Source organism: Columba livia, chromosome 17, assembly GCF_036013475.1.
Source record: "Columba livia isolate bColLiv1 breed racing homer chromosome 17, bColLiv1.pat.W.v2, whole genome shotgun sequence".
NCBI classification, from domain to species: Eukaryota; Metazoa; Chordata; class Aves; order Columbiformes; family Columbidae; genus Columba; species Columba livia.
In genome coordinates this window covers 5,736,915-5,758,854 of record NC_088618.1, presented here as the reverse complement: position 1 = coordinate 5,758,854, position 21,940 = coordinate 5,736,915, and the positions used below count along the sequence as shown (strand labels likewise).

At 47.6% G+C, this 21,940-nt stretch overlaps 3 protein-coding genes across 15 annotated transcripts in view; 1 reads left to right on the top strand and 2 right to left on the bottom strand.

Moving 5' to 3' along the window:
* The window catches only part of UBE3B (ubiquitin protein ligase E3B), a 22,183-nt gene extending 13,509 nt beyond the window's left edge, over positions 1–8,674 (bottom strand). For 2 of the 5 annotated variants that reach the window (XR_010466776.1, XM_065033564.1), the window contains exons 1-14: positions 8,393–8,532; positions 7,614–7,710; positions 7,444–7,526; positions 6,736–6,905; positions 6,532–6,652; positions 5,800–5,859; positions 5,285–5,389; positions 5,086–5,182; positions 4,493–4,578; positions 3,737–3,819; positions 2,668–2,773; positions 1,871–1,991; positions 1,063–1,240; positions 505–674 (exon numbers count right to left, since the gene is read on the bottom strand). Coding sequence is in view for 4 of the 5 variants with exons in the window: in XM_065033564.1 (XP_064889636.1) it covers positions 505–674; positions 1,063–1,240; positions 1,871–1,991; positions 2,668–2,773; positions 3,737–3,819; positions 4,493–4,578; positions 5,086–5,182; positions 5,285–5,389; positions 5,800–5,859; positions 6,532–6,652; positions 6,736–6,896 (1,288 nt within the window). In the remaining variant the exon portion in view is untranslated. Of the gene's footprint in view, positions 1–504; positions 675–1,062; positions 1,241–1,870; positions 1,992–2,667; positions 2,774–3,736; positions 3,820–4,492; positions 4,579–5,085; positions 5,183–5,284; positions 5,390–5,799; positions 5,860–6,531; positions 6,653–6,735; positions 6,906–7,443; positions 7,527–7,613; positions 7,711–8,187; positions 8,339–8,392; positions 8,533–8,596 lie in introns of those variants that run through there. The other 3 variants (XM_065033565.1, XM_005498203.3, XM_065033566.1) reach the window with 3 other exon arrangements.
* On the top strand, positions 8,648–20,876 carry KCTD10 (potassium channel tetramerization domain containing 10). Of its 4 annotated transcripts, none has more exons than XM_065033593.1 (7): positions 8,648–8,805; positions 10,138–10,351; positions 14,722–14,891; positions 15,372–15,461; positions 16,145–16,197; positions 16,653–16,848; positions 17,421–20,876. In XM_065033593.1, exons 1-7 carry the CDS (start codon positions 8,803–8,805, stop codon positions 17,637–17,639), a joined length of 945 nt encoding a protein of 314 aa, XP_064889665.1. In that variant the 5' UTR covers positions 8,648–8,802; the 3' UTR covers positions 17,640–20,876. The 4 variants fall into 4 exon arrangements, with proteins under 4 accessions (XP_064889665.1, XP_064889664.1, XP_021140860.2 ...); XM_065033592.1 differs by having other exon boundaries at positions 8,672–8,805; positions 15,375–15,461; XM_021285185.2 differs by lacking the exon at positions 8,648–8,805 and adding an exon at positions 9,500–9,816.
* The window catches only part of MYO1H (myosin IH), a 36,660-nt gene continuing 35,585 nt past the window's right edge, over positions 20,866–21,940 (bottom strand). For all 6 annotated transcript variants that reach the window (XM_065033567.1, XM_065033571.1, XM_065033569.1 and 3 more), the window contains one exon: positions 20,866–21,940. In XM_065033567.1, the coding sequence (XP_064889639.1) occupies positions 21,917–21,940 (24 nt within the window). In that variant the 3' untranslated portion in view covers positions 20,866–21,916.

Here is a 21,940-nt window from a genome sequence, read left to right as displayed (position 1 = left end):
CTACAGAACCACAGTAACTAACGACCATGGGATCTAGTGCTACGAGCAGCAGTTAGAAAATAGTTAGAATACAACTGTTTTATTCCAAATACTCTGCAGAATGACCATGCGTTGCAGGTCCACAAGCCAGCTTCCCCTTGCTTTCCACCTGCGAAGCTGCCCTCTCATCTTGCCTTGGGAAGTACTAAGTTATGCAGTAAGCACTTCAGCTACTTGAGAAATAATCACAAATCCTGCTAAAATAAGCAAATATTTTTCACAGCACCAAAGTAAGAAGCTTGCCCCGGGTCACAGAGGCGTTCTGAGCAGGAATTACAAGTAGGAGAGATCATATCCCCACTTAAGCTGCAGCAGCAAGTAATTACTCAAACCTTTTAGCATAAGTGGCAAAGTCAAAGCCCTGCGTGTCTGGGAGAGTCAAAGACAACGTGTACACACACACACACACACACACACACACACACACACACACGCACAAAACCAAAGCAACCCTCCCAAACTGACTCTTCATCGGAAGGCTGTTCTGAGGGGAAATGGGCTGCGTTGGCAGCTGAGCTGTTTCCTGATTCTCCAGTAATTTCTTGCTGAGGACATCACTGAAGAGGATGCGGATCAGGTGGACTCCCCAGAGATGCTGCAGTTGCTTTGTCAGCAGAGGCATGGACTCGTTCAGGCTGAAAGACAAGCCGGAAGAGACACGTTAGAAGGCAGGCTGGAATAAAACACCAGACAGTGAGACTGTGATACGTTTAGCTCATCATCAAAACGGACTTGCACCCACCCTACAGATGGTTCTCATAGGAAGAGCTGAAATACAGGTCCAGTGCTGAGTGTACCAGTATGGCCACTGTTTACCAATCTGATTATACTAAACAAATTTCCTCATGTAATAGTCTGTATATGAATGCACCAGTTTACATTGTGCAGATATATCCTGAAATATCTGAGAAGTTATTCTGAATAGGGTCACACTGCTCATTTCAAAACATAAAACATATTGCAGCATTAAAACAAAAAAAGAGAGGCTTAATCATCTATCACCATAAGGTTCTCCTCACTCACCCATAATCCACAGTCTGTGAAAACCAGCCCAGAACAGGATGCCAGTGGGTGAGGTTGGATTTCTTTTGTGAAACATACTTCTGGCAGTAGGAAAGCATGTGAACAAGCACATCCACAAAGTGAGCCGTCTCCTCCTCCAGAACTCTGTCATTCAGGGAGCCCAGGTACACGAGATTACCTGGTGGAATGACCAACACAGCAAGATTTAAAAGAGCAACAGATGCTGCAGGACAGTGGCTACAGACATAATAGAATGAATGAACTCGCAACCCTTTTCAAGCCCCAGTGAGGATTTCTGTGAAGAATAAGAGGCCACCCTGCAGCGAGCCGTGTCCAGCACACATCAGCCCCTTCTCACCTGAATCCCACCAACACCTGCTACCAAGTACTGTAACCTACAGATGATCCATGGTTATTCCCAAGTTCCAACTGTTCCTCTTGTTACTTTTACAGAAATGTGAATTTAAAATATTTCAGTAGCACATCCCTTTAGGGAAGTTACATTCAAGTCTGCTACGCTGTGAGGCTTTCTCAGAGTCCAAGTGAAAAGCTAGCAGAGATACTACTTCATGGTTTAGGCATGATGACATGTAAACAAGAATCTTCTGACCCTTCCTCCATTTGCAAGGGCCTTAAACCATGTCTGCAATATCACTAGATAAATCTCAATTATTATTTAAAATCTTAAAAAATAAAGATAAAAAAAATCACAAGTTGGATGCAGCTCTGACCCATGGAGAATGACAATTTGACTCAAAATTCTCTTTCAAGCACAGTGGAAAAAAAAAGAAGTCTTACAGGTGCTTACCCAACAAACAAAGAGTGTGACTTCCTTCCAGGCATACACAGACATCTCGGCATTGTGCTTCACGACTTAAAAATAGGATAAACTTGCGGAAAAGATCATGAGATTCTATCACTCCCAGACGCTGAAAGACAGAATTTAAGAGCCAGTGAGGCTGAGAAGTCACCACACCTGATCTGCCGTCAGCAATTCGGATTGTCTTTCCTTTCCAAAGAAAGCGGCAAGTTGAGACTTGTGCTGAAGAGAGTGTGACAGGAAGCTGGGCTAGGAAATAAAAAACCTTGTGGGTGAATAGGGCACGTTCTAGGTGTAGACAGACCTCTGCAAGTGTCTGTCTGTGAGAACACAGAATGCCCATTTGGCATGTCCACCCATGTGCCTGTCCACACCAAGCCACACAGAGGAGTAGCCACGTTGGATTAAATTAGTGGACAACCTACTAATTACCATCACAGATTCTCTGCCACACAAACAGACCGATTCTTGCTATGGCTCTGCCTATGGTTACAGAAATGGAAGAATAAGGACACGCAAAAATATTCAAGCTGTTTCTCATACATGCCTTTATTTTTATTCTTATTTATTTATTTTAGGGCAGCTCAGCCCATCATCCCACTTCTGCGGTATTACAAACCCAGAGTATCTGTAGGGTGTAAGGAACAAGCGCTTCGGTAACAGAAAGTTGAAACTGGCAGAGAGAGAAATGCCAATGCTTTGTTCCAAGAGTTGATAAAACAGAATAACAAGTGGTCTTATGTGATATTCAGTGGATTTTTGGCACTATTACATCACCCACTTACCTCAGGTGTTAGAGTAGCAAGATGAGTCATTATAGCAGGCACAGACATGATATGGATCAGAAATGACCTCAACAGATTGTCTGAAAACTGCGCAGCAACCACAGGGCTACAGAGAGAAAAATACTTCAGTGCAAGAAGCCCAATCTAACAAAGACAGACATAGTCTGTAACCCAGCCATCCAGAAACGGCTGCTGGTTCTATCCCCACCAAGAGGCATCACTGGAAAAAGAACATTCACTTACACTCCTGTTATCAAAGAAAATTCACAAAATTGCTTATGACTCAAAGGAATATCAGCCAAACAGTTTACAGCATAATGTATTTTTACCCAGCACGTCAACAACACCACCCATAGCACTCTAAGTGCTTTGTGGTTCATTTCCTAAATTCCTCTTCTCCCCACTACCACAAAGTCAGTAATTAAGTAGTTGTTTTCCTTAGGAAGATGTTAAGTGACATATTCAAGGACATCCACTACTACCCTACTGAACATCACAACCTCATCATCCCAGCAGTGACAGCTACAGAAGGGAAGTGGCACACAATTAACCACTGAAGTCATTAAAAGAATGCTCATTAGTGGCTGCAGATTTCCAAAGTGAAGTGACATGAGGTCAGGGTAACAGCATACTTTCCTTTTTTTTAAAGAAAACAGACTGAATCATTAGACAGACCTGCAAAAAGCTCTTGTTTCAGGGACAAACTTTGCCCCTGCAACTGAGTAACAGGTAGATCTGCATCAGCAGCTCATCATTCTTTGTGATCCACCGTAGTTACCTAGAGACCTCCCGCCCCTTCTGATGGTTCAACAGAAAGACATACAGACACTGTGCTCTAAACTGGAATTGCACTCCAAAGTCCAAGCTCATACTAACACTAATTACTGACTTCAGAGCATTCTGATCTGAAAAAGGATGACGGGAAAGTGAGCTATTTGCCTCAAGCAGCTTCTTTCATCAGGACGATATTCTCAGTGGCACAAAGAGACTGGTAGAATGAGAAGTCTTCAAAAACACAATAAAGACAACTTTAACTGCATGTCACCCCAAGCAGCTCTGGCTGCCTTACCGCAATGCCAGGGAGAAGACGGCAGTCAAAGAGCCTTTGGACAAGGAAGGTCTGGATCTTGCCAAGCCATTAGTTAGCAAAATCTGGAATAAAAACAAACAAACTGCAGTAATCAGAAAGAGATGATGACTACTCCTGAAAGACATTATGTTTATTTTCAGAGCAGAGAAAAAGAATACCACCAGAGAAACCCAAACAGCTGTTACCACAAGTCACTTGGCACAACTAGAAGGGCTTCAGGTTAATAAAGGTGTAACAGAAAAACTGCAATCAAATCAGACAGTCTACAGACTTATTTCTCTAGCACCTGTACTCAGAGATTTCCCAGGCCTTTTACAATTGCCAGGCAAGGCTCACAGTTGCCTGGTAATATAATTCCCATTTAAAAGATTACTAAAAACTACCCCAGTTCCTTTCCCCAACAGAACAGTAAACCAAACCCAACCCATACAACATGGCAGCAGCAAAGTTTGGAAGAATATTCAAGACTCCTCCCTGTCCATCTCATTACAAGGGGATTAAGTGTGATTTAGATTCAGTGACAAAAAGGAGACGGTGTATTTGGTCTGCAGTGGGGAGACTCTGCTTTACTGCTTTGAAGAAAAATACAACCACACACACATCATTGGTGTTCCACAACCAGCTTCTTCCTGACACACAGAGAGCATAAAAGTTTCCTCAGAACAAGAAGCCAGCACAGGAGTGGGGCTTGTTTAGAATAAAGAGAAGACAGAACCGTATCAGCTGGAGACCAACCTGCAGCACAGAATAAAATCCCTTCTGATTCAGGTGTCCCATGATGTTTGCACAGATGTGGTTCATGGCCGGCCTCAGGGTTTCACCTGCCGAGTTAAACACGGGTGTTACTCAAACAGCGTTACGGCTCCACTCATTAACTCCTTACACACTAGAAACATTTGTCAATTCATGAGCTCTTTTTGCACAACATCCTTGCCCTTATATGCAAAACCACAGTTTTAGCAGCATTTCACATCAAGTCTTGTTGAAGGTATGAGTCTCATTTCCTCCAAATACTTACTTTACCTTTTCTATGTGAATTTCCTACAAAACCTCAGAGCTAAAACCACATTCCATTACGTCTGAACACTGCTTGTGTGTGAGATTTTGGAGCATTACAAAAACATTGTAACTGTTGCTGTTCTACGGCAAATAGCCTATCTAATCTCAAGGGAACCATTGCTGCCTGTTCCATGCTTTGTGCAGGTACAGCAGCATAATGAATCTTTGCAGTAAGCACAGGGAGAATAAAATGTTCAGAAAAAACACTCAGTAGATTTTAATAGCAAATCCCAGATAAGTGGCTTAAAATATTGAATCAGATGCACCACCTTTTCCCCGAAGAATTTTCCACGTAGAAGTGTCCGTGAAGGTGACGAGCATTGTGAGGTGCAAGTTGACCAGTCTGGAGTCTTGCAAGATGTCAGGCTGCGATAGCAAACACCAGTATGAACACATCAAATTAGTTTTGTGCCAAACGACAGAATTGTTAAATGTAGGGAGACAAAACACAAAGAAAACGTTTCTCACCTTAAGCTGCTTGAGGAATTCACAGCAAAACCACAAAATGTCTTTGATCTGTTTGATCCATAAGAGTGTAAGATCCTTGGAGAGCGCCAGCGACACGTACCACACCTGAGACAGGCCGGATACAAAACAAACGGGAGCAGCAATCAGTATTTGTGGTGCTGATCACCAGAACGTATTACCAGGGAGCTTTGTAACCCAGTGCCCTGCTCAGCCCAGTGGTGGAACAAAGATATTTCTCTCCCAACAATTCACTGGTCAAAACACACCAGCCAGCACAGAAAAAAATCGCTCTTTAACTCCTATTGCTGTATACAGAGGAAAAACATCAGAGGAATGCTACAGAACTTGTTCAACATTTCACCATAAAATCTCAGCAGTGTTTGGGGGTTTTGAAAGCTGAAAATTAAAGTATCACCAACCTAAATCCCCACACACAGAATTAAAAACAAACGAAAAAAAAACCCAAAACACAAACAACCCTCCCAGCCTCAAACTAGAAAAACCATGCTGCTGACCTTGGGCTCATTCTCAACATCCATACTATTAAGAATACACCGGCAGAGCTTTTCAAATCTCTGGGAGGAAAAAAAAGTAAAGGGTGGCATTAGTTCCAACAACAGGAAGGGCTATTGCAGAAAAGCACTAGGAACAGCTCAGCAGAGGGAGCAAGACACCTCCATAACAAACCAAATGTTCCAAACACATTCTCTACAGCCAGTACCAATGGCTCCTTATACACAGCCTTTTATTTTCCAATTGTTTTCCTCATAATTAGCTCTCAGTTTCCTGGGGCAAATATCATCATTTCATAGACAGTACAGTAAAGGGCTTCACTCTGATACCACAAATGCAAGGTAGGGTGAGAAAAGTGGTTGCAACACAAACCATCTGCACACCAGACTCTGCCAGGACACTGTGTGAGCTCGTCACAACGCAGCTGCCTGGGGAGCTGGTGGAGCTGACAAAATCCGAGGGCACTGCTCAGTTACTGAACTTGACGTGGTCATCAGCAACAACAGTTGTTAAACTGTGCCCTGAATACGGAACAGCTACTAAAAAATTCAAGGGTTCTTCTATTTCACTCCTACAGGTAGATCCCTCCAAAAAGGACGAGGAGACAGAGATCACATTTCTGAGGCAAAAATATAACAAGGGAATGTACATGATCGCCAGATAACTAATTAAACATATTTAACATGTTAAAACATCCTCAAAAGAAGAAAAGTGCGTCAGAGTAGCTATCTTACCTCTTTGTCCTCTTTAGGATTAAATACAAACAGCAGTTTCCTAGCAATTTTGAAGACAGAAAGAGCACTTCTTTTATTTGAGCCAGATTCACTTGCCCCAAAGAAATCATCCACTTCTCTCCTACCAAAGTGGGAAAAATGAATTAAAAATCAAGCACATCTCTCCAGACAAGAGCAAAGCATGGAAGGTAGAATTTCACGCACCTTATGCCCCTCTGCAGATGACATCGACAGAGAAATCTCCTGATCAAAGCCTGGATCTGGATGGCGGCTCGTTCCCGCTCCTTCAGCTCCCGCCGCTCCTCCCGAGCCTGCCGCGCTTTGTCCAGGAACTGGGCTTTGGAGGATTGGCTTGCACTGAACATGTTTGGAACCTACCAAATGTAAATTTAAGGAAATATAAGAATCATTGCAGAAAACGCCTGGAGAACTAGAGGCAGAGTGAACACAATGCACAGGCAAGGGTAATTCTTTACATCACTTCTGAACTGACTCCCTGCACCTGACATTTCAGTAGGGGAAGGAGAGCACCCAAGAGCACAAAAAGAAATTAGTGCAAAAAGCAGCCTAAGAAAGCCAAAGTTACTTGTCAGTGGGGCTGCAATAAGGCAACACATTGATATCCAATCATTCCAACAAAGCCCGCAATCTAATGTGAGCAAGTAGATTCTAAGAGCAAAAAACTCCAATTATTGTGTTGTCATTGTCTTCCACGCCCTGTACTCCAACTTCCCTTCCTGGTCTTTGTTGTTTTCATTTTCTTGTTTACAGATAACATAAAAGAACATTTCTATAGGCACAGACACAACAGAAAAAGCACAAGCGACACTTGAAAGCTAATTTATTGCTACTCGACAACACAAAATGCACAGAGTCAACAACAGCTTTATAAATACTTAACAATGAACCCACCTGAGGGCTTACTTCTCCAAAAGATGTGTATGATAATCATTTATACGCAAATATGATCCCCATCCACTGGGTTCGGGCAGCTCCTGCACAGGGAAAAGCACATTATCTGGAGATGATTTGGGGATTTCCTCTCTATCTTTGCAGTTCTAAGTCCTTTTGACCAAACTGACCTCTCACTACATCCTCGAGAACATGTGAAGTCAGAAAAGCTTCAAGAGAGGAGAAGCAGCACCCCTGCTCAGTTGTGATCGCTGGCACACATAGCTCCTGTGGGGAAAACACAACCCAGTGTGTGATAAAAGCGAAGACCGGCCCTAGGCATGCTGGGGCCCTGAGCAGCGGCTGCCCCACATTGAGTGTTTCCTGGTCCACTGGGGCAGGACCCATCTCAGGACTTGCCCACACCGCTATCAGGAGAGACCCCACGTCCCCCACACCCAGCGCTTCACAACTCCAGCCTAGTTGGGGTTGAAGGGACCTCCGGATATCCCCCAGCCCAACCCCTAACGCAGGGTCACCAGGGAGGATCACAGAGGGACACGTCCAGGCAGGTTTGAATGTCTCCAGAGAAGGAGACTCCACACCTGCTCTGGGCAGCCTGGTCCGGAGCTCTGGCACCTCAAAGGAAAGAAGTTTCTCCTCATGTTCAGATGGAACCTCCTGTGCTCCAGTCTGTGTCTGCTGTCCCTCCCCCAGTTGTTGGGCACCACTGAAAAGGGTCTGGTCCATCCTCTTGACACCCACCCTGCGATATTTACCACATTGATAAGATCCTCTCTCAGCTTCTCTTCTCCAGCTCAACAGGCCCAGCTCTCTCAGCCTTTCCCCATCAGAAACTCCAGACCCCTCAGCATCTCCACAGCCCCAAAGGCCCATCCCGGAGCCGGCCCGGCGCGGCGCGGCCCAACCCGCCGGGCCCCGGCCCCCGCCCCACAGCCCGGGGCCTCACCCTCCCCCTCGCTCCGCTGCCGCCTCCTCCCGGTCCGCCGGTGATGGGGCCCGGCAGCTCCTTCGCGGCCCAGGCCCGCGGTCCCGTTGCCCGGCAGCCCCCCGCCTCGTCCCCGGTGTCCCCGCTCCGGCGGACAACCCGCCCCGCCGCTGCCGTTCCGCCCGCCCACTGGCCCTCCCGGCGGCTCCGCTGGGCTCGACGCACGGAGGGCAGCTGGCGCTGGTCTCGCTGCTGCCGGTAGGTCGGGCCGGACCGGTCCCGGGAGGCGGCACCGCCAGGGCAGCCGCGCGGGACATCGGAAGGGTTTGGCGGAGCACCCGGGACGTGGCGGAAGTGACGGCGAGGGGCGGAAGTTCCCCCCGCCCCGGCGCTCCCGCTCGCTCGGTCTGTGGGGCCGCGCTGCGCCGTTCATGGTGAGGTGCCCGGGATGCGCGGGGGGTCCGGCCCCGGTCTGAGGGGTTGGGGTGAGGCGGGATTTGGGGGTCTGGCCCCGGCCTGAGGGGTTGGGGTGAGGCGGGATTTGGGGGTCCGGCCCCCGGCGCTGGTGGTTTCGTTCCTCGGGGGTGTGGGGCTGCTCCAGCCGCCGAGGGAGCAGGTCCAGGGGTCGAGGGTGGGATCCGGCTCCCAGAATCCGGGGTGCTGATTTCCCGGTGCAGTTTGGGGCGGGCAACCCGGGGGGCTCTGGGGCTGGGGGTGGCCGGGCCGTGCTGTGGTGAATGGTCCCGCTCCGGGAGCCCGGGCACGGGGTGTGTGGGGCTGCGGTTGGTGCCTCCGCACGCAGAGGGCCCTGGGCTGGGTCCGTGACAGGGAACGGTTCCCTGTGCCCATCTCTGCCCATCCCACTTCCTCACCTCACGAAACACAACGTGGACACGTAACTACAGTTCCGTTCAAGATTCGCCGTCTGATGGTTCTGCTTTTGATGACAGTGGAGCAAAAATCATTCAGCGCAGTAGTAATCCAGCGTGCTTGGGAAGTTGTAGGACCTGGGTCTGTCTGAGATGGCAGGACAATAATGGGACAATAATCATCCCCTCCTGTCACCTTGTGAGGCAAAACAGTGACCAACAGAGATGTAGCTTGATTAAGGATTTATCATTAGCAGCTCTCAGAGCATTTGCAACGCTAAGCTAATGTGTTGCTGTTACAACATGTGACCTTGTTAGCTGATTGGAGTCTGCTGTGTGTGGGGACCGCAGGCAGAGGTACTGGGGAGCTGGATGTTGGGTTTTGCTGTGCGGAGATGTGGGAGCGCAGGGAGGAGAGCGGGAGGCTTGTGTGCGTTCCCTCTGTACAGCCACAAGTGCTTCAAAGAAAAAAAGTATCCAGCAAATGTGGATAATCTGCATTTTAACACACAGGAATCATCTGCTCAGGCTCCGTGTGTTGGGAATTGCCCAGTTACATGCCAGATTATTCATGAAGTAAGAGCTTAAGCTTTAAAAGTTGTGAAAGAAATGAAGGCAGTTTTTGTGGGGAAGCACTGGCTTTCGCAGTGTAAAACGCTGCTCAGCTTATCCAGTATTTGTCACTGGCTGAATTGATTTACTTTCTTTAGCTGGTTTATGTCACTGTCAGAAAGATGAGATTAAATGTCTAAAACATTTGAAAACTTTACAAAGAGGTGGAGAGGAGCCGGGGCCGATGGCGCCCAGCACATCTGTGACTAGTACTGTGTGAAATAACACAAAGTTGGGAGTCAATCAGCGGAGCTGCGGGTCTAACAGGTAACCCCTTGCTTGCAGGAAGAGATGTCAGGAGAAAGCGTGGTGAGCTCAGCAGTGCCGGCGGCTGCCACTCGCACCACCTCCTTCAAAGGGACGAGTCCCAGCTCCAAGTACGTCAAGCTGAACATCGGCGGAGCGCTCTACTACACCACCATGCAGACCCTGACCAAGCAGGACACCATGCTCAAGGCCATGTTCAGCGGGAGGATGGAAGTCCTGACAGACAGCGAAGGTAAGGGGCTGCCCCTGGAAACAGAGAGGAGCATTGAATCATAGGCCCAGATATTTCTACATTTTATTAGTGTTAAAACTTGTAGCTTATATGACTGAGAAAAGATGTGGAACAGAACACATGTAAGAGTTGAATAGAACAAAGGGGCAGGAAGAAGTCCTGAGGCTCCTGTCAGGCCCATATAGCATGGGATGTCTTTTTCTATCGAAATACTAACTCTAAAGCTCTTAAGTGTGTGGAAAATGTGGGAGAGAGTGATTAAGACACTGTGAGTCAGGACTTGTGTCTTTACTTTGAAGTTCAGAAGGCAGTTCCTTCATCTGGTTCCCTTCCCTCAAATACAAGTATAAAATTTGCTCTGAAGTCTGGGGGAGTGTTATGAGCTGAAAGCTGATTTTTTTTAAATGAAACTGTTTTCTTGTGAGAGTGCTGTTAAAACCAGTTGCGAAGTTTTTAGGAAAGTTTGCTGTATCATTACTGACAATAAAAGGAGAGAGCTGGCAAATGGGTCTCCATGTTAAATGTCTGGAAAGAAGGAATGTGCAGTATGTCAAACTACAGTCTTCTGAAGGTGCAGTGCTCAAATACTTCACTTCTTTACCAGAGACGTTGATTTTATCTTCTGACGAGTTTCCATAAAACATTTACATTTAAATGAATACTACAGTTAAAATGTATTCGTGATTCCTGCAACTGGTGGTATAATTTTATATTCTCATATCGTGGAAGTGTCATGGAGTTTAATTGCAAGCACAGCTTTCTGGTTGTGTGCTGACCTTTGCCCAGAACTGTTGATGGACTTGGATACCTTGTCTTTAACAACAACTACCGCATCGCTGAACCTAAAGGTTCAAAACACCTTTTTGTGGCAAGTTAATTATTTGAAAATTTTGTTTGAACTTGCTGAAAGTATAGAAAACGTAATATGTGGTTAGATGAATGAGACTGAGTTTTGAGCGCTTCAGTCTGTATTTAGAGGTCATGTGGAACAAGAGATGGATTTAGTAGGGCTCTTGTCATAAGCTTTCTTGAGACAGGAGGAAGTGGATTTAGAGGATAAAAATATAAAAAATACAACCTAATTCTGAATATTCCTGTTTTAGCTAGAAGTCCTTATATTTAAGTTGGGGAAAAATAAAAATGTGCGTTGTTCCATGTGTTATACCCTGGATTTTGCAAGGAAAGCAGCAACACTGGTGCTGTGGTTTGTGGGCTTCAGATCAAAGGGTCTCTCAGCTGCTTCTCATGGGTCTGTGCAGGTTCCATAAAAACACCAGTCTGTGGGTGAAACTAAAAAAAAGCCACATGTTAAATGAGAAGCGGTACTTTGGGAAGCCCGGAGGGGTGTTCTGGTGGAAAGGTGGTGGACCAGTTCATTGAAGACCTCCCCCCTCACTGGGAGACTTCAGGCAACTCCAGAAGTATCCTCCCATCCCTCCCTAAAGCTGCTCTGTGTTTCACAACATTTGGTAATTCGAGCTTTCTCAAGTCCTTCAGTTTGGAAATGGATTGGAAATTCCAAGTTAGTTTAGGGAGCCCACCCAGGCGCAGTCTCAGCACTTCCTCGGGGCAGGTACCGCTGGGTGCCCACACGTTGTGTTCCTGAGGCTCTGCACAAGCGTGGGTACATTTTGCTGGAGAGCAGCTGATGGTATTACTGCTGATACTGAGGGTAACTGGAGTTTAATCTGATTAAAATATCACGCTTGAGACATAGAATCACAGGTTTATTTTGCTGTGGGTCCCACAGTGTCTGTGTGGGATTGTTCCCTTTAGCCAGTTTGTGTTTTAATAGGAATTTGATACTTCCTGTGTGTTGTAACTGAGACACTCCAGTCACAGAGCTTCTTGCTTTATCTCCCCTTGCCTGACATGCTCCTGGAAACTGGGACAATAGCATTAGAGCTGCTGGAGGAAACTCTTTTTATCTGAAATTCTTCAAAATAGTGCTGATTGGTCACACCCCAAACCTGGCACAAAACAAAGTGTTTCCTAGGAAGAGAAGCCAGACTTGCGGAGCAACTGGACGGAGTGAAGTTTTTAAACAGTCCATGGAATGTGCCACTCGGGTCCTCCTCTTTGTTCGGACACATTTTTCTGACCCCAGCACCATCTCCCCAGCTCCTTCTCAAAGCTGAACAATTACAACACGCTGCGAGTTGGGCCGTAGGAGAAGAGTCTGGAGTTCTCTGGCAGTGGGTGGCAGATGATTATTTTCAGCTTAGAAATTGTTCACAAACTGTAGCAAATCGGCATATTTTGAAAATTTTATTTTTATGGTAACGAGCAGATAGAAGGATGTGAGTTTTCCAGGTGCATCCATCTGTTTCCCATTTTCATTTTTGCAGTGAGTTGGTATTTTTTTGCTCCTCCCTCCTTGCTGCTGTTCACCAGTTAGTCGAGATGCTTGTGTTTCCTTCAGCTGCCAGCAAGGCTGTTGAGCATCCAGCAGTCTGCAGGCTCAGGCTGCTGTTTCATCGGTCAAAGCTTCGTCAGAAAATGGAATTTGGTTTAGTTTGAGTGTTTGGATGCCATCCCTGAGATTTCTTGTAAAACAAAAGATTAATTTCCTACAAGTCTAATGTGTGTACATACAGTTCATAGATTACATATTCCTACCTCTATGAAAGGATCAGGGGACGTTTTTGTAACACCACAATTCAAAATGGCTTTAAATGACTGTAGCCGAACCCCCTTCTTGGGCTGTGCACAGCGCGACTGGGTGGCAGCAGGGTCCTTTTCCTGTGAGTCATGTCGCCTTGGCTGCACACGGGCTGTTTGGCTGAAACAGAAGGTTTTTTGAAAGCTGTTTTAGCCGCCGTCACTTGTATTTTGCAATGCTGCTTGAAATATTTTCTCAGCCCCCTTCCGTGTGAAAGTGAGTAATTCTGCTTTGCTTTCGCCATCTGTAAACACAAAGTTGCAGCAGATTTTTACAGCCTATGGAGGGAATCACAGCAGAACTGATAACAAAAAATTTGGAGGATCCCGATTCTGCCCTGAACCTCCCTCTACTAAACTGCCAACAGCTGCATTTGTGAAATATGGATGTCCTTGGTTATTACGATGTCTTGTGCTCCCCCTTCTCTTTAAAATGGGAGGTGTTGCTTTCATTACCCCTGCATTGACAAATGAGCTTTTGTGCTCTGGTTGCTCCGGTGTGTATTGTATTCATTAGCCTGGATCAGTCTTTTGTCCTTTGATTCTCTGTCTTTAGTTCTCCTGCCTCCAGCTTTCTCGTTTGTTATCACAGTCTGTAAAATCACAACTGTGAGCGCACAGTTTCATGCGGACAGCAGGGCAAGGAGGGAGGTGAACACCTGTAGTAAACTGCTGGAGAGCATCTCCGTTTGCCACGGAACAGCACAAAGGGGCTGTGCTCGCTTTCCAAACTGAACCAAATGTTCAGACTTTACTAGTAATTCCATTCATGCAGAACATACAGGGTCTGCTTTAACCTACTTTCCTTATTTGTCCAAAATATGAGTCCTTCCCCACAAGCGTTTCCTCGCTGCATTCCTGAGCCGCAGCCCGTGCGAGTGGCCATCTGTTCATTTATGGAAACTCCAGCCTCAACATTGCCTGACGATTCTCAGGGTCCAGCCTGATTCAGGCGTCAGACGTGCAACCGGGGGTGACGTGCAGACCCTTCCATCCTCAGATCACTGGAAAGCATTTGAGTTGTAGCTCTGTTTTCTCTTCTTCAGACCATTGTCAGTACATAGCGGTGCTGGTGAGCACCAGGACATTCTGCTTACGCATGCTGTTGCATCAGATCATCCAGCAGTTTAAGACGTTGTGCTAATAGCACTTTGTTCTAACAAATTAATGCACTTTGGGAATATAGAGACTGAAACAGTGTTTGCTGTGATGTTGCCAAGTCTGTGCTGTTTTTCTCATGCTGAGCTTTTTGCACTTCTCCTGGAGGTGGTGGATCATGGCGCATCCCCGTGTTGTGTTCAGGTGCAACAGCCTTCAGAGGGTCACATCTGCTTGGCTCTAGTAAGCCGTCTGCAAGAAACAGCCACACGTAGGTGTAACAGGGCCCTGAGATAGAAGGAGAGAAAATAATAGTGTGTCAGGTGTAGAGGAAGAACAGAGCTTTGAAAATGAGAAGGGCTCATTCCTCTATGGAAATAACTGGAGAACTATGAGAAGCAAGTGATCTTCCTCCCTTACTCCCACATTCTCTGCACTTGACATGCAGGAGGAGACAATGAATTCCCCGTGCTTTCTGCTCCCCTGCTCTAGCAAGGCCCTGGAATTAGTTCCTCTTGGCAGGAACCTGCTTGGCCCAGCAGTCCCAGGCCACTGCCAAGGCCTTTTGCCATGTTTGCCTTTTCTGTACTGTGGTCTTTTTCTGTCCCTAGGCTGGATCCTGATTGACCGCTGTGGAAAACATTTTGGGACAATACTGAACTACCTGCGCGATGGGGCTGTGCCGCTCCCCGAGAGCCGCAGGGAGATAGAAGAGTTGTTGGCTGAAGCAAAGTACTACCTGGTGCAGGGGCTGGTGGATGAGTGCCAGGCAGCCTTGCAGGTAGGTCACAGAACCGTGGAGGAGTCAGTTCCTCTGGCTGCAGGAGGCTGTGCTGGGTGGGAAACAGCGTTTGGGTAGAACAAGATTTTCTACTGATCTCCTGGTCTCCACTTGGTGCCTTTTTGAGCCTGGGATGAAATCGAAACAGTTCATGTCGTTCATCTGCTGGAGTCTGGTCACATCCAAAAAAACATACTGGGTTGTTCTCAATTTGTCCTGCTACCCTGTTACAGTGGGGCATAAATAATGCCTTGGTTTCCCCTGCTGACTCCTGGGAGCGTGCAGGGAGCAGCCTGGCTCCTCTGCCGTGTTCTCTGCTGCTGTCGGGGTCTTACACGGTGAAATGATTGTGATCAGAGCTTGAACCGCGACTGGCTGCGCAGCGCAGGGCAGGGCCAACCCTGAACTCTTCAGCACAGCAAATGCAGGACTGTGAGTGTGCCCTATTTACATTCAGCTGCTGTTTGATTCTTGTTTCAGCAGAACAAAGATGCATATGAACCGTTCTGCAAGGTACCAGTCATCACATCTTCCAAAGAAGAGCAAAAGCTTATAGCCACTTCTAACAAGGTAAGAGGGGCCGGGCTGTGCCATGGCTCGGGGGGCTGGCCTCCTGCCCTGGCCTTGTGTGGGGCCTTCAGGATCTTTAAGATATGTTATCCATTTTCAACAGCAGCTTACCCTAAAATACATGCACTTCAACTGCTGGGCTGCAAAGCACTGAAAATCTGGAGTAACCTAAACATTTCTTCTGAATTAAAAGTCAAACGTTGCTCAGGCTGAGCCTGGCCACTTGTTTCTGCACGTAATGTGTTAAAACAGAGGATGTAGGCAGTAGCGGGCTGATGGAGCAGATCCACGGGGCAGTCAGGTGTTCCACTTATCTGTCCATGCTGGTTATTAATGACAGACGTATTCTTCAGCTAAAGGGAGTCCATGGCTCCTGTTTTGGGAAGCCGGCTCACTGCGGCAGGTGGAGGGGAGGATGCTGGTGGCAATGATTAGTCCTGGTAGTACGGCAGAGGGCAGGTGAGAAGGGGTGACGATCTCCTCGCAGAGGGGTCAGAAGGGGTCGCAGCCTGTTGCCAACCTGCGTGTGACAGTTTTGCAGCAACATCAACCAAATCCCGCTGGGCTGGGGCCGGGTGGTGTCATGTCGTGTTGCAGCCGCTCTGCTGGGGGGTGTTGGACTGAGCTGAGATTCCAGCTCTTGCTGCTCCTCCTGTAACTGATCTGTGGTTTGTGTTTTACAGCCAGCGGTGAAGTTGCTCTATAACAGAAGCAACAACAAATATTCCTACACCAGGTAAATGACATCAGTGGGACTTTTTTGAAGCTTTCCATAGACTAAAATCCATTATAAGCATTTGCTTTTTCTTGACTTCAAGTCTGGGACCTTATTGCCTTTTCCTTCTGTCTGTATATGTTCTTTGGCATAGCACTGTTTCCATCCAGCTGAACTTGAGCTTAGGAGTGGTTTAATTTGGGTGACAGAATTTTGTACGCAAATGGAATGGCCTGGGACAGTATTATTGTGGTACTGTTGATGTTGTATTGCTGCTTCTTCAGCAGCAGCTTTTCCTGCTTGTACTAGTCAAATGCATTACCCGCTGCAGTCTGTAAACACTGCCTTGGTAGCGAGACAGTAAGTCAAAGGAAGCTGGATGTACAGGCCTGTAAATACTCACTGCCCGAACCCCCTTCTGTTCTGTGTGCTCTTAATTACTCCAACGTGACGCTGCCTTCCTTCATCTCTCACAGCAATTCTGACGACAACATGCTGAAGAACATCGAGCTGTTTGATAAGCTGTCCTTGAGGTTTAACGGGAGAGTGCTGTTTATAAAAGATGTGATTGGAGACGAGATCTGCTGCTGGTCCTTTTACGGGCAGGGGCGGAAGATTGCCGAAGTCTGTTGCACTTCCATTGTTTATGCTACTGAGAAAAAACAGACCAAGGTAGGAGTAAACCCTGAATGCTTCCAGCCAGGGGCTGCGCTGCTATCAGACTGGCATCCTGACATCTGGTCTGTTTTAACACTCCTTTCATTGTTTAGCATCTCTGTAGAATAATCAATGCCATTCAAAGTGAGAGCAGCATGGTGGAGCTCATCCTGTGGGTTCCTTGCGGGGGTTGCTTGGCTGTGGTGTTTAACACAGGGCAGTTGTGATATTCCAGATATTCCCTAGTGTGGGTTCAGTCCAGTTCTTCATTATTCTCACTTAACCAAGTTTGGTTTACATCCCTGTATAAAGACAGGTCCTGTGTGCAGATTTCTCCTTTTCCAGGAGAAATCTCTCTGAGTTTGGGGGCAGGCCAGTTCTGGAAAAAAATAAAAGGTGGGTGATGGGTCTCAAAAGCTTAAAGGAAATAATAGAACAGACACTATTGTGTTAGAGAGGATTTCTGTGGCCAGAGTGCCATTAAAAGATTTTAAAACCAGAAAGGTATCAGGAATTAACACTGAGGTAACCTGGTGTCTGCAGTGCCAGGCAGTAGCTGAGAGTGACCTGGATGCTCTGGCTGGCAGGTGGAGTTCCCAGAGGCCCGCATATACGAGGAGACGCTGAACATTCTGCTGTACGAGTCCCAGGACGGGAGGGGACCCGACAACGCGCTCTTGGAAGCCACAGGAGGGGCAGCCGGCCGGTCCCACCACCTAGAAGAAGATGAGGAGCGAGAGCGTATCGAACGCGTGCGGAGGATTCACATCAAACGTCCGGATGACAGGGCCCATCTCCATCAGTGAGCCGAGCGACGGCCGCAGACTGCGCAGCGGTGCTGCCCTGCGTCTGACCGGTGATCTGCAGCAGAGGACCAGGTGGTTTAACTTCAGTTCAGTAAAGTCTGTAAATTATGTTTTGTAACAAATTAGATTATTTGGGGTATTTAAATGCAGTAGTTCTAGGACAGGAATAAATAAGGTTACTGGGCATTGGATAGACACTGTAAGATGGAGCATCTGGAGAAATGCCCTGAGTTTTTAGCACTCTTGTCTTTGCTGTTTCATTGCTGGAGAGGAAGAGGGCTGGCTTCCTTGGGCTTTAGGAGTTATCCTGCACTTTAAAAACAAAACAAAAAAAGGTCTGTTAGCCATCTACCTTCCCTCTGGGCACTCACTGACCCTGTCTCCTCCTGGGTGTCCCGTCGTGGGAGCGACACAGCGATGGGGATGCAGCAGAGCCACTGCAGAGCTCCCTTTCTCCCAGGCCGCAGGCAATGGGGCTGGTGCCTCACTCCCGATGGGACAAATGCCATGTGCTGACTCAGCGTCTGTAGCACTGGGGACAGGGGGATGGGGGGGCCTGGGTGGGCTTGGCTGGCAGTACCTGGTCCCGGCTCCCCACAGCTCTCGGGACCTGTTCCACTTCATTGGAGCTTCTACAGCAACAAGCTGTGGAGCCCCCTCTGCTTCATCCACCCAGTCCGGGGGTGGAAAGTGTTAAAACTCCTCCCCAAGGAAGATCAGGAGCAAATAGTCTGTGATTGTGTTTCCATAGGGCGGTGTTGCTACCAGTTGCTACCAGTTAGCGCCTAGAACTGCCTGCTGCTGGATCTCAGCAGGAGTTTGTTTCCGTCAGATGGCCGGTGAGAAGCTGCGGGTTTGTCACCAGGTAGAGCAGTTGTCACCACAGGTTCAACCAGCGTGGGCGGGAGGTCAGCCGCTCTCATTCGGTTTGGTAACTGATACAGGAGCTTTGTCTTGCTTTGAGGGCAGCGCCAGCACTGTGGGGAAGAGGAGCAGAGTGTGGCCCTGAGGCAGCTACTCCTTGTTTGACTTTATCCAGAGCATATTCCAAGTCTTTTCAGAAATGGCAGCTGTGTGTGAAAGGGCAGAGCTACAGTGTTGTGTGGAGAAGGCCTGTGTAGTCTGGTTTTCTGAGAGTACTTTGCTATTATAAATGAATATTTTTGTCTACCTCCTCGTCTCTTATTGCCTATCGTGGAGTCAAGTAACAATTCTAGTGGCAGGTAGTGTGTTATTCGATAGGACTGTGTGCTGGAGGATAATGAGCAGAGCCACAGCTCTAATATCTAGTGTAACAAAACTTGAGTGGGAGAGAAACCCCATGTAGAAGTCTTAAACTTGCAGTCAGGCTGGCAGCTTGGCAGCACCTGAGTACTTTGGCCTATTCTGGAGTTTTTTGGACCCATCTTCTGGAACATCAAGCCCTGGCCCTGATGGCCAGACCTCTCCTCCAGAGCAGCAGCTCCATATTCCTGTTAGTGAGGTGGGTGGTAGTTTTTGGATTCCTGCTCCCGGCTCAGGGCTGTTAATGGCACGTTAATGTTATAAAAACCAAAGGTGTTGTCAGCATCACCAGCGACGTTACTCCAGTGGTTCTATTTCAAATAGCAGTTATGTCTCAAACTACATCCTGCTTGTAGAGGCTGAAGTAAAGTGTTTGCTCAGTGGTACAGTTTTGGATCATCAAGTAAAGCTAAGGTGATTTCAAAGTTAGGCTGAGGTCATCTTTTTAGTAACCAAAGACTTTTCTAAGTCACAGACAACTGCTGTCTGTGGCAGATGTGGTTCTTGTTCCTGGCTCTACTCTTTTTGTCTTCAGCTACTGATTTATAAGAGCTCACCCGTAAGCAGCTGCATCAGTTATATTGTAGTTTGGCAGCTTCAGCTCTGTCCTGACAGTTACAGGCTTCTGTTTTAAGCTGTACTTACATGTTTGCAACACGCTTTGGGTCTGCAGGAGTCCACAGTGCGGGTTGTTGTGAAGGACCCAGTGCCTCTCCCTTTCTACCTTCCGTGTGCGTTAAGCCGGGGAGCGTGGAAGGAAACTCCTTGCGTTGCTCCGTTTCTCCAGCGCTCTGTACTTTGACACTTAGTGGTGTTACTGGGCTGTTTGTTGGTTTCTGAGCGTCTGTGACAGCCCTTGGGGTCTGGGCTCTGTGCTGCCACCGTGGCGGCGGTCATGCTGTGCTCCAGAAACACCAGCCCATGGCTGTAGAACACGCCAACAGTCCTGAGCAAGCCCTGCTCACTGCGCTGGGCGGTGAGCAAGGAGGGACAGACCCTCCTTATCCTCGGCTGTGCTGAACCACCCGCTTTCCTCACTCCAGCACTGGCTGTTCAGCCAAAAACCCATCACAGGAGGTTCAGCTCCAGGAGGTGACATGTGGTGACACCAGTGCTAAGCACCTGACTGATCACATCTATGTGATTAACTCCTCTGTAAATAGATTCTTAACTGGCTTTGGGATTTCCTCTTTTGGGTTTTGCAAACCAAGTTCTTAAAAACCAGGGGCTGATTCTTTTTACTCTTTGTACAGCGGTTTATGTAGTTACTGGTTTAGTGAGTCACTTGGAGAGTGTGAGTTTCCGTTTTGTTGTTGTACTTCTGGGCAGACTCTGACTTGTCCCCTCCACGTGCAGTGACAATGTCCTGCAGTCGTGTTAGTCCGTCCGTCACCTACCAGCCGCTCGTCCTCGGGCTGTGCAGAGACTTTGTTAACCCCCTTGCACAAATGCTCTCAGCTCCTGAGCCTTTTTACTGTTAATGGTTTTGCCTCTGCAGCTGTCAGATGTCAATGGGGTGAGCAGGGGGCACAGACCTGGCAGCTGGGGTGCCCCAGCACCCCCCCCAGCAGTGGCAGCAGCAGAGCTGACTCAGAGCTCACTTGTCAAAGTGATTTTGACCATCAGGATAATGCAGAAGAGTTGGAATAATATTTGTAGCACCAAAGCAGCTGCTCCTGCGTTTTCATCAGGCAGGTTTTGGGTCCCAGCCTGAGCCCCACTTGGCTCCAGCCCGACCCTGGAGCAAAGCTGAGGCAAAACCGTTCGGTCTTAATGGAGATGTTCCTTTCATGGACAACAGCAGCACATTCAGCTGTTCTGTACAATCATTCCCTCCCACTTTATACTTATGCACAAAAAAGCTTAAGCTGGATTTCAGTGTATGGTTGATGTTTGCAATATCTATTTTCTTTATAAATGTAACACAATAAATTAGAAGATATTTCATATTTACATGCGAGTTGCTTTATTAGTTGTTTGAAGCATGCTGCCCTCGTGGTCCAGAAAGAAATACCAGACATCAAATTCCTGCCATTGTTAGCTTTACCTCCTGGCAGAGTCACCAGTGGCTCTGCAGGGCCCAGGATTTCAAAGCAGGACATTCAGGATCTTCAGGCTCCAGTTTCAGCCCAGCCCAAGCAACCTGGAGCTACTCAAGTTTGCCTCAACGTGAAGCAGCGGGGTGAGCGGGATGAACAGAGAGGCAATTCCTGCTTTCCACCCTCTGGGAACAGCGTCCAGCTCCAGGGACCCCAGGAAGGCCCCTTGGCAGCAGGAGACTCGTTTCTTCTGCCCCGGCTTGCCCCAAACCAGCACAGCCCTCTTAAAGAGGGAGGCGTTTGGGTCACCTTTATGGTTTTGATTGTGCTGCCTCAGTCTCCTGGGCTGTCCAGAGAGACCCAAGGCAGCGCTACTCTGAGAGGAAAGATCTTCCCCGTCAGAGTGGACAAGAAAGCAGCTTCCAATGCTGGTGCACCAGCAAAGAGCTCAGCACCAGCCCTGCTGCTGCATTTCACCAGCTCCACACATTCCCACAGATGAGCTGCTGGTTGTCACGGCTTTGCCTGTCTGCCTTCAGACCAGAGTGAACCTCAGTGATCTGCTCTTGCTGCAGGTCTCCAGGTGAGTAGTGACTCCACATATACCTGAAAGTCCTTTTGCTTCCGAATCCTTCCTGACTGATCAGAGCTCTTGGCTCTGAGTACACAGAGATGGACATTTCTGTGTAGAACTGCAACTTTTGGTTTAAAAAGTGTCCTTGTGACAGTGTGTAATGAACATTTATGTTCACTGGAATGTTATAGCAATGTAATGGAATTTATTTAGCTATAGTTAAGTGGTTTAAAGCTATAAAAAAGAGCCTAAAAGATGCAAGCAAACTCTCAAACCACAGCAGCCCTATGGCAGCAGAGATTCAGTGAGGTGTGAGCGCTGGTTTCATCCTGCAGGCTCCGTTCTGGAGGACTGTGACCAGGAACAGAAACAGTTTCTCATCAAGACTTTGCTTGTGTTGACAC

Coding starts and splice junctions, on each gene's coding strand:
- KCTD10 (XM_021285185.2), top strand. CDS start 9,613: ATGTTGGGTTTTGCTGTGCGGAGATGTGGGAGCGCAGGGAGGAGAGCG. Junction 16,198..16,652: donor AACAAATATTCCTACACCAG/GTAAATGACATC, acceptor CATCTCTCACAG/CAATTCTGACGACAACATGC. Junction 16,849..17,420: donor CTGAGAAAAAACAGACCAAG/GTAGGAGTAAAC, acceptor TCTGGCTGGCAG/GTGGAGTTCCCAGAGGCCCG.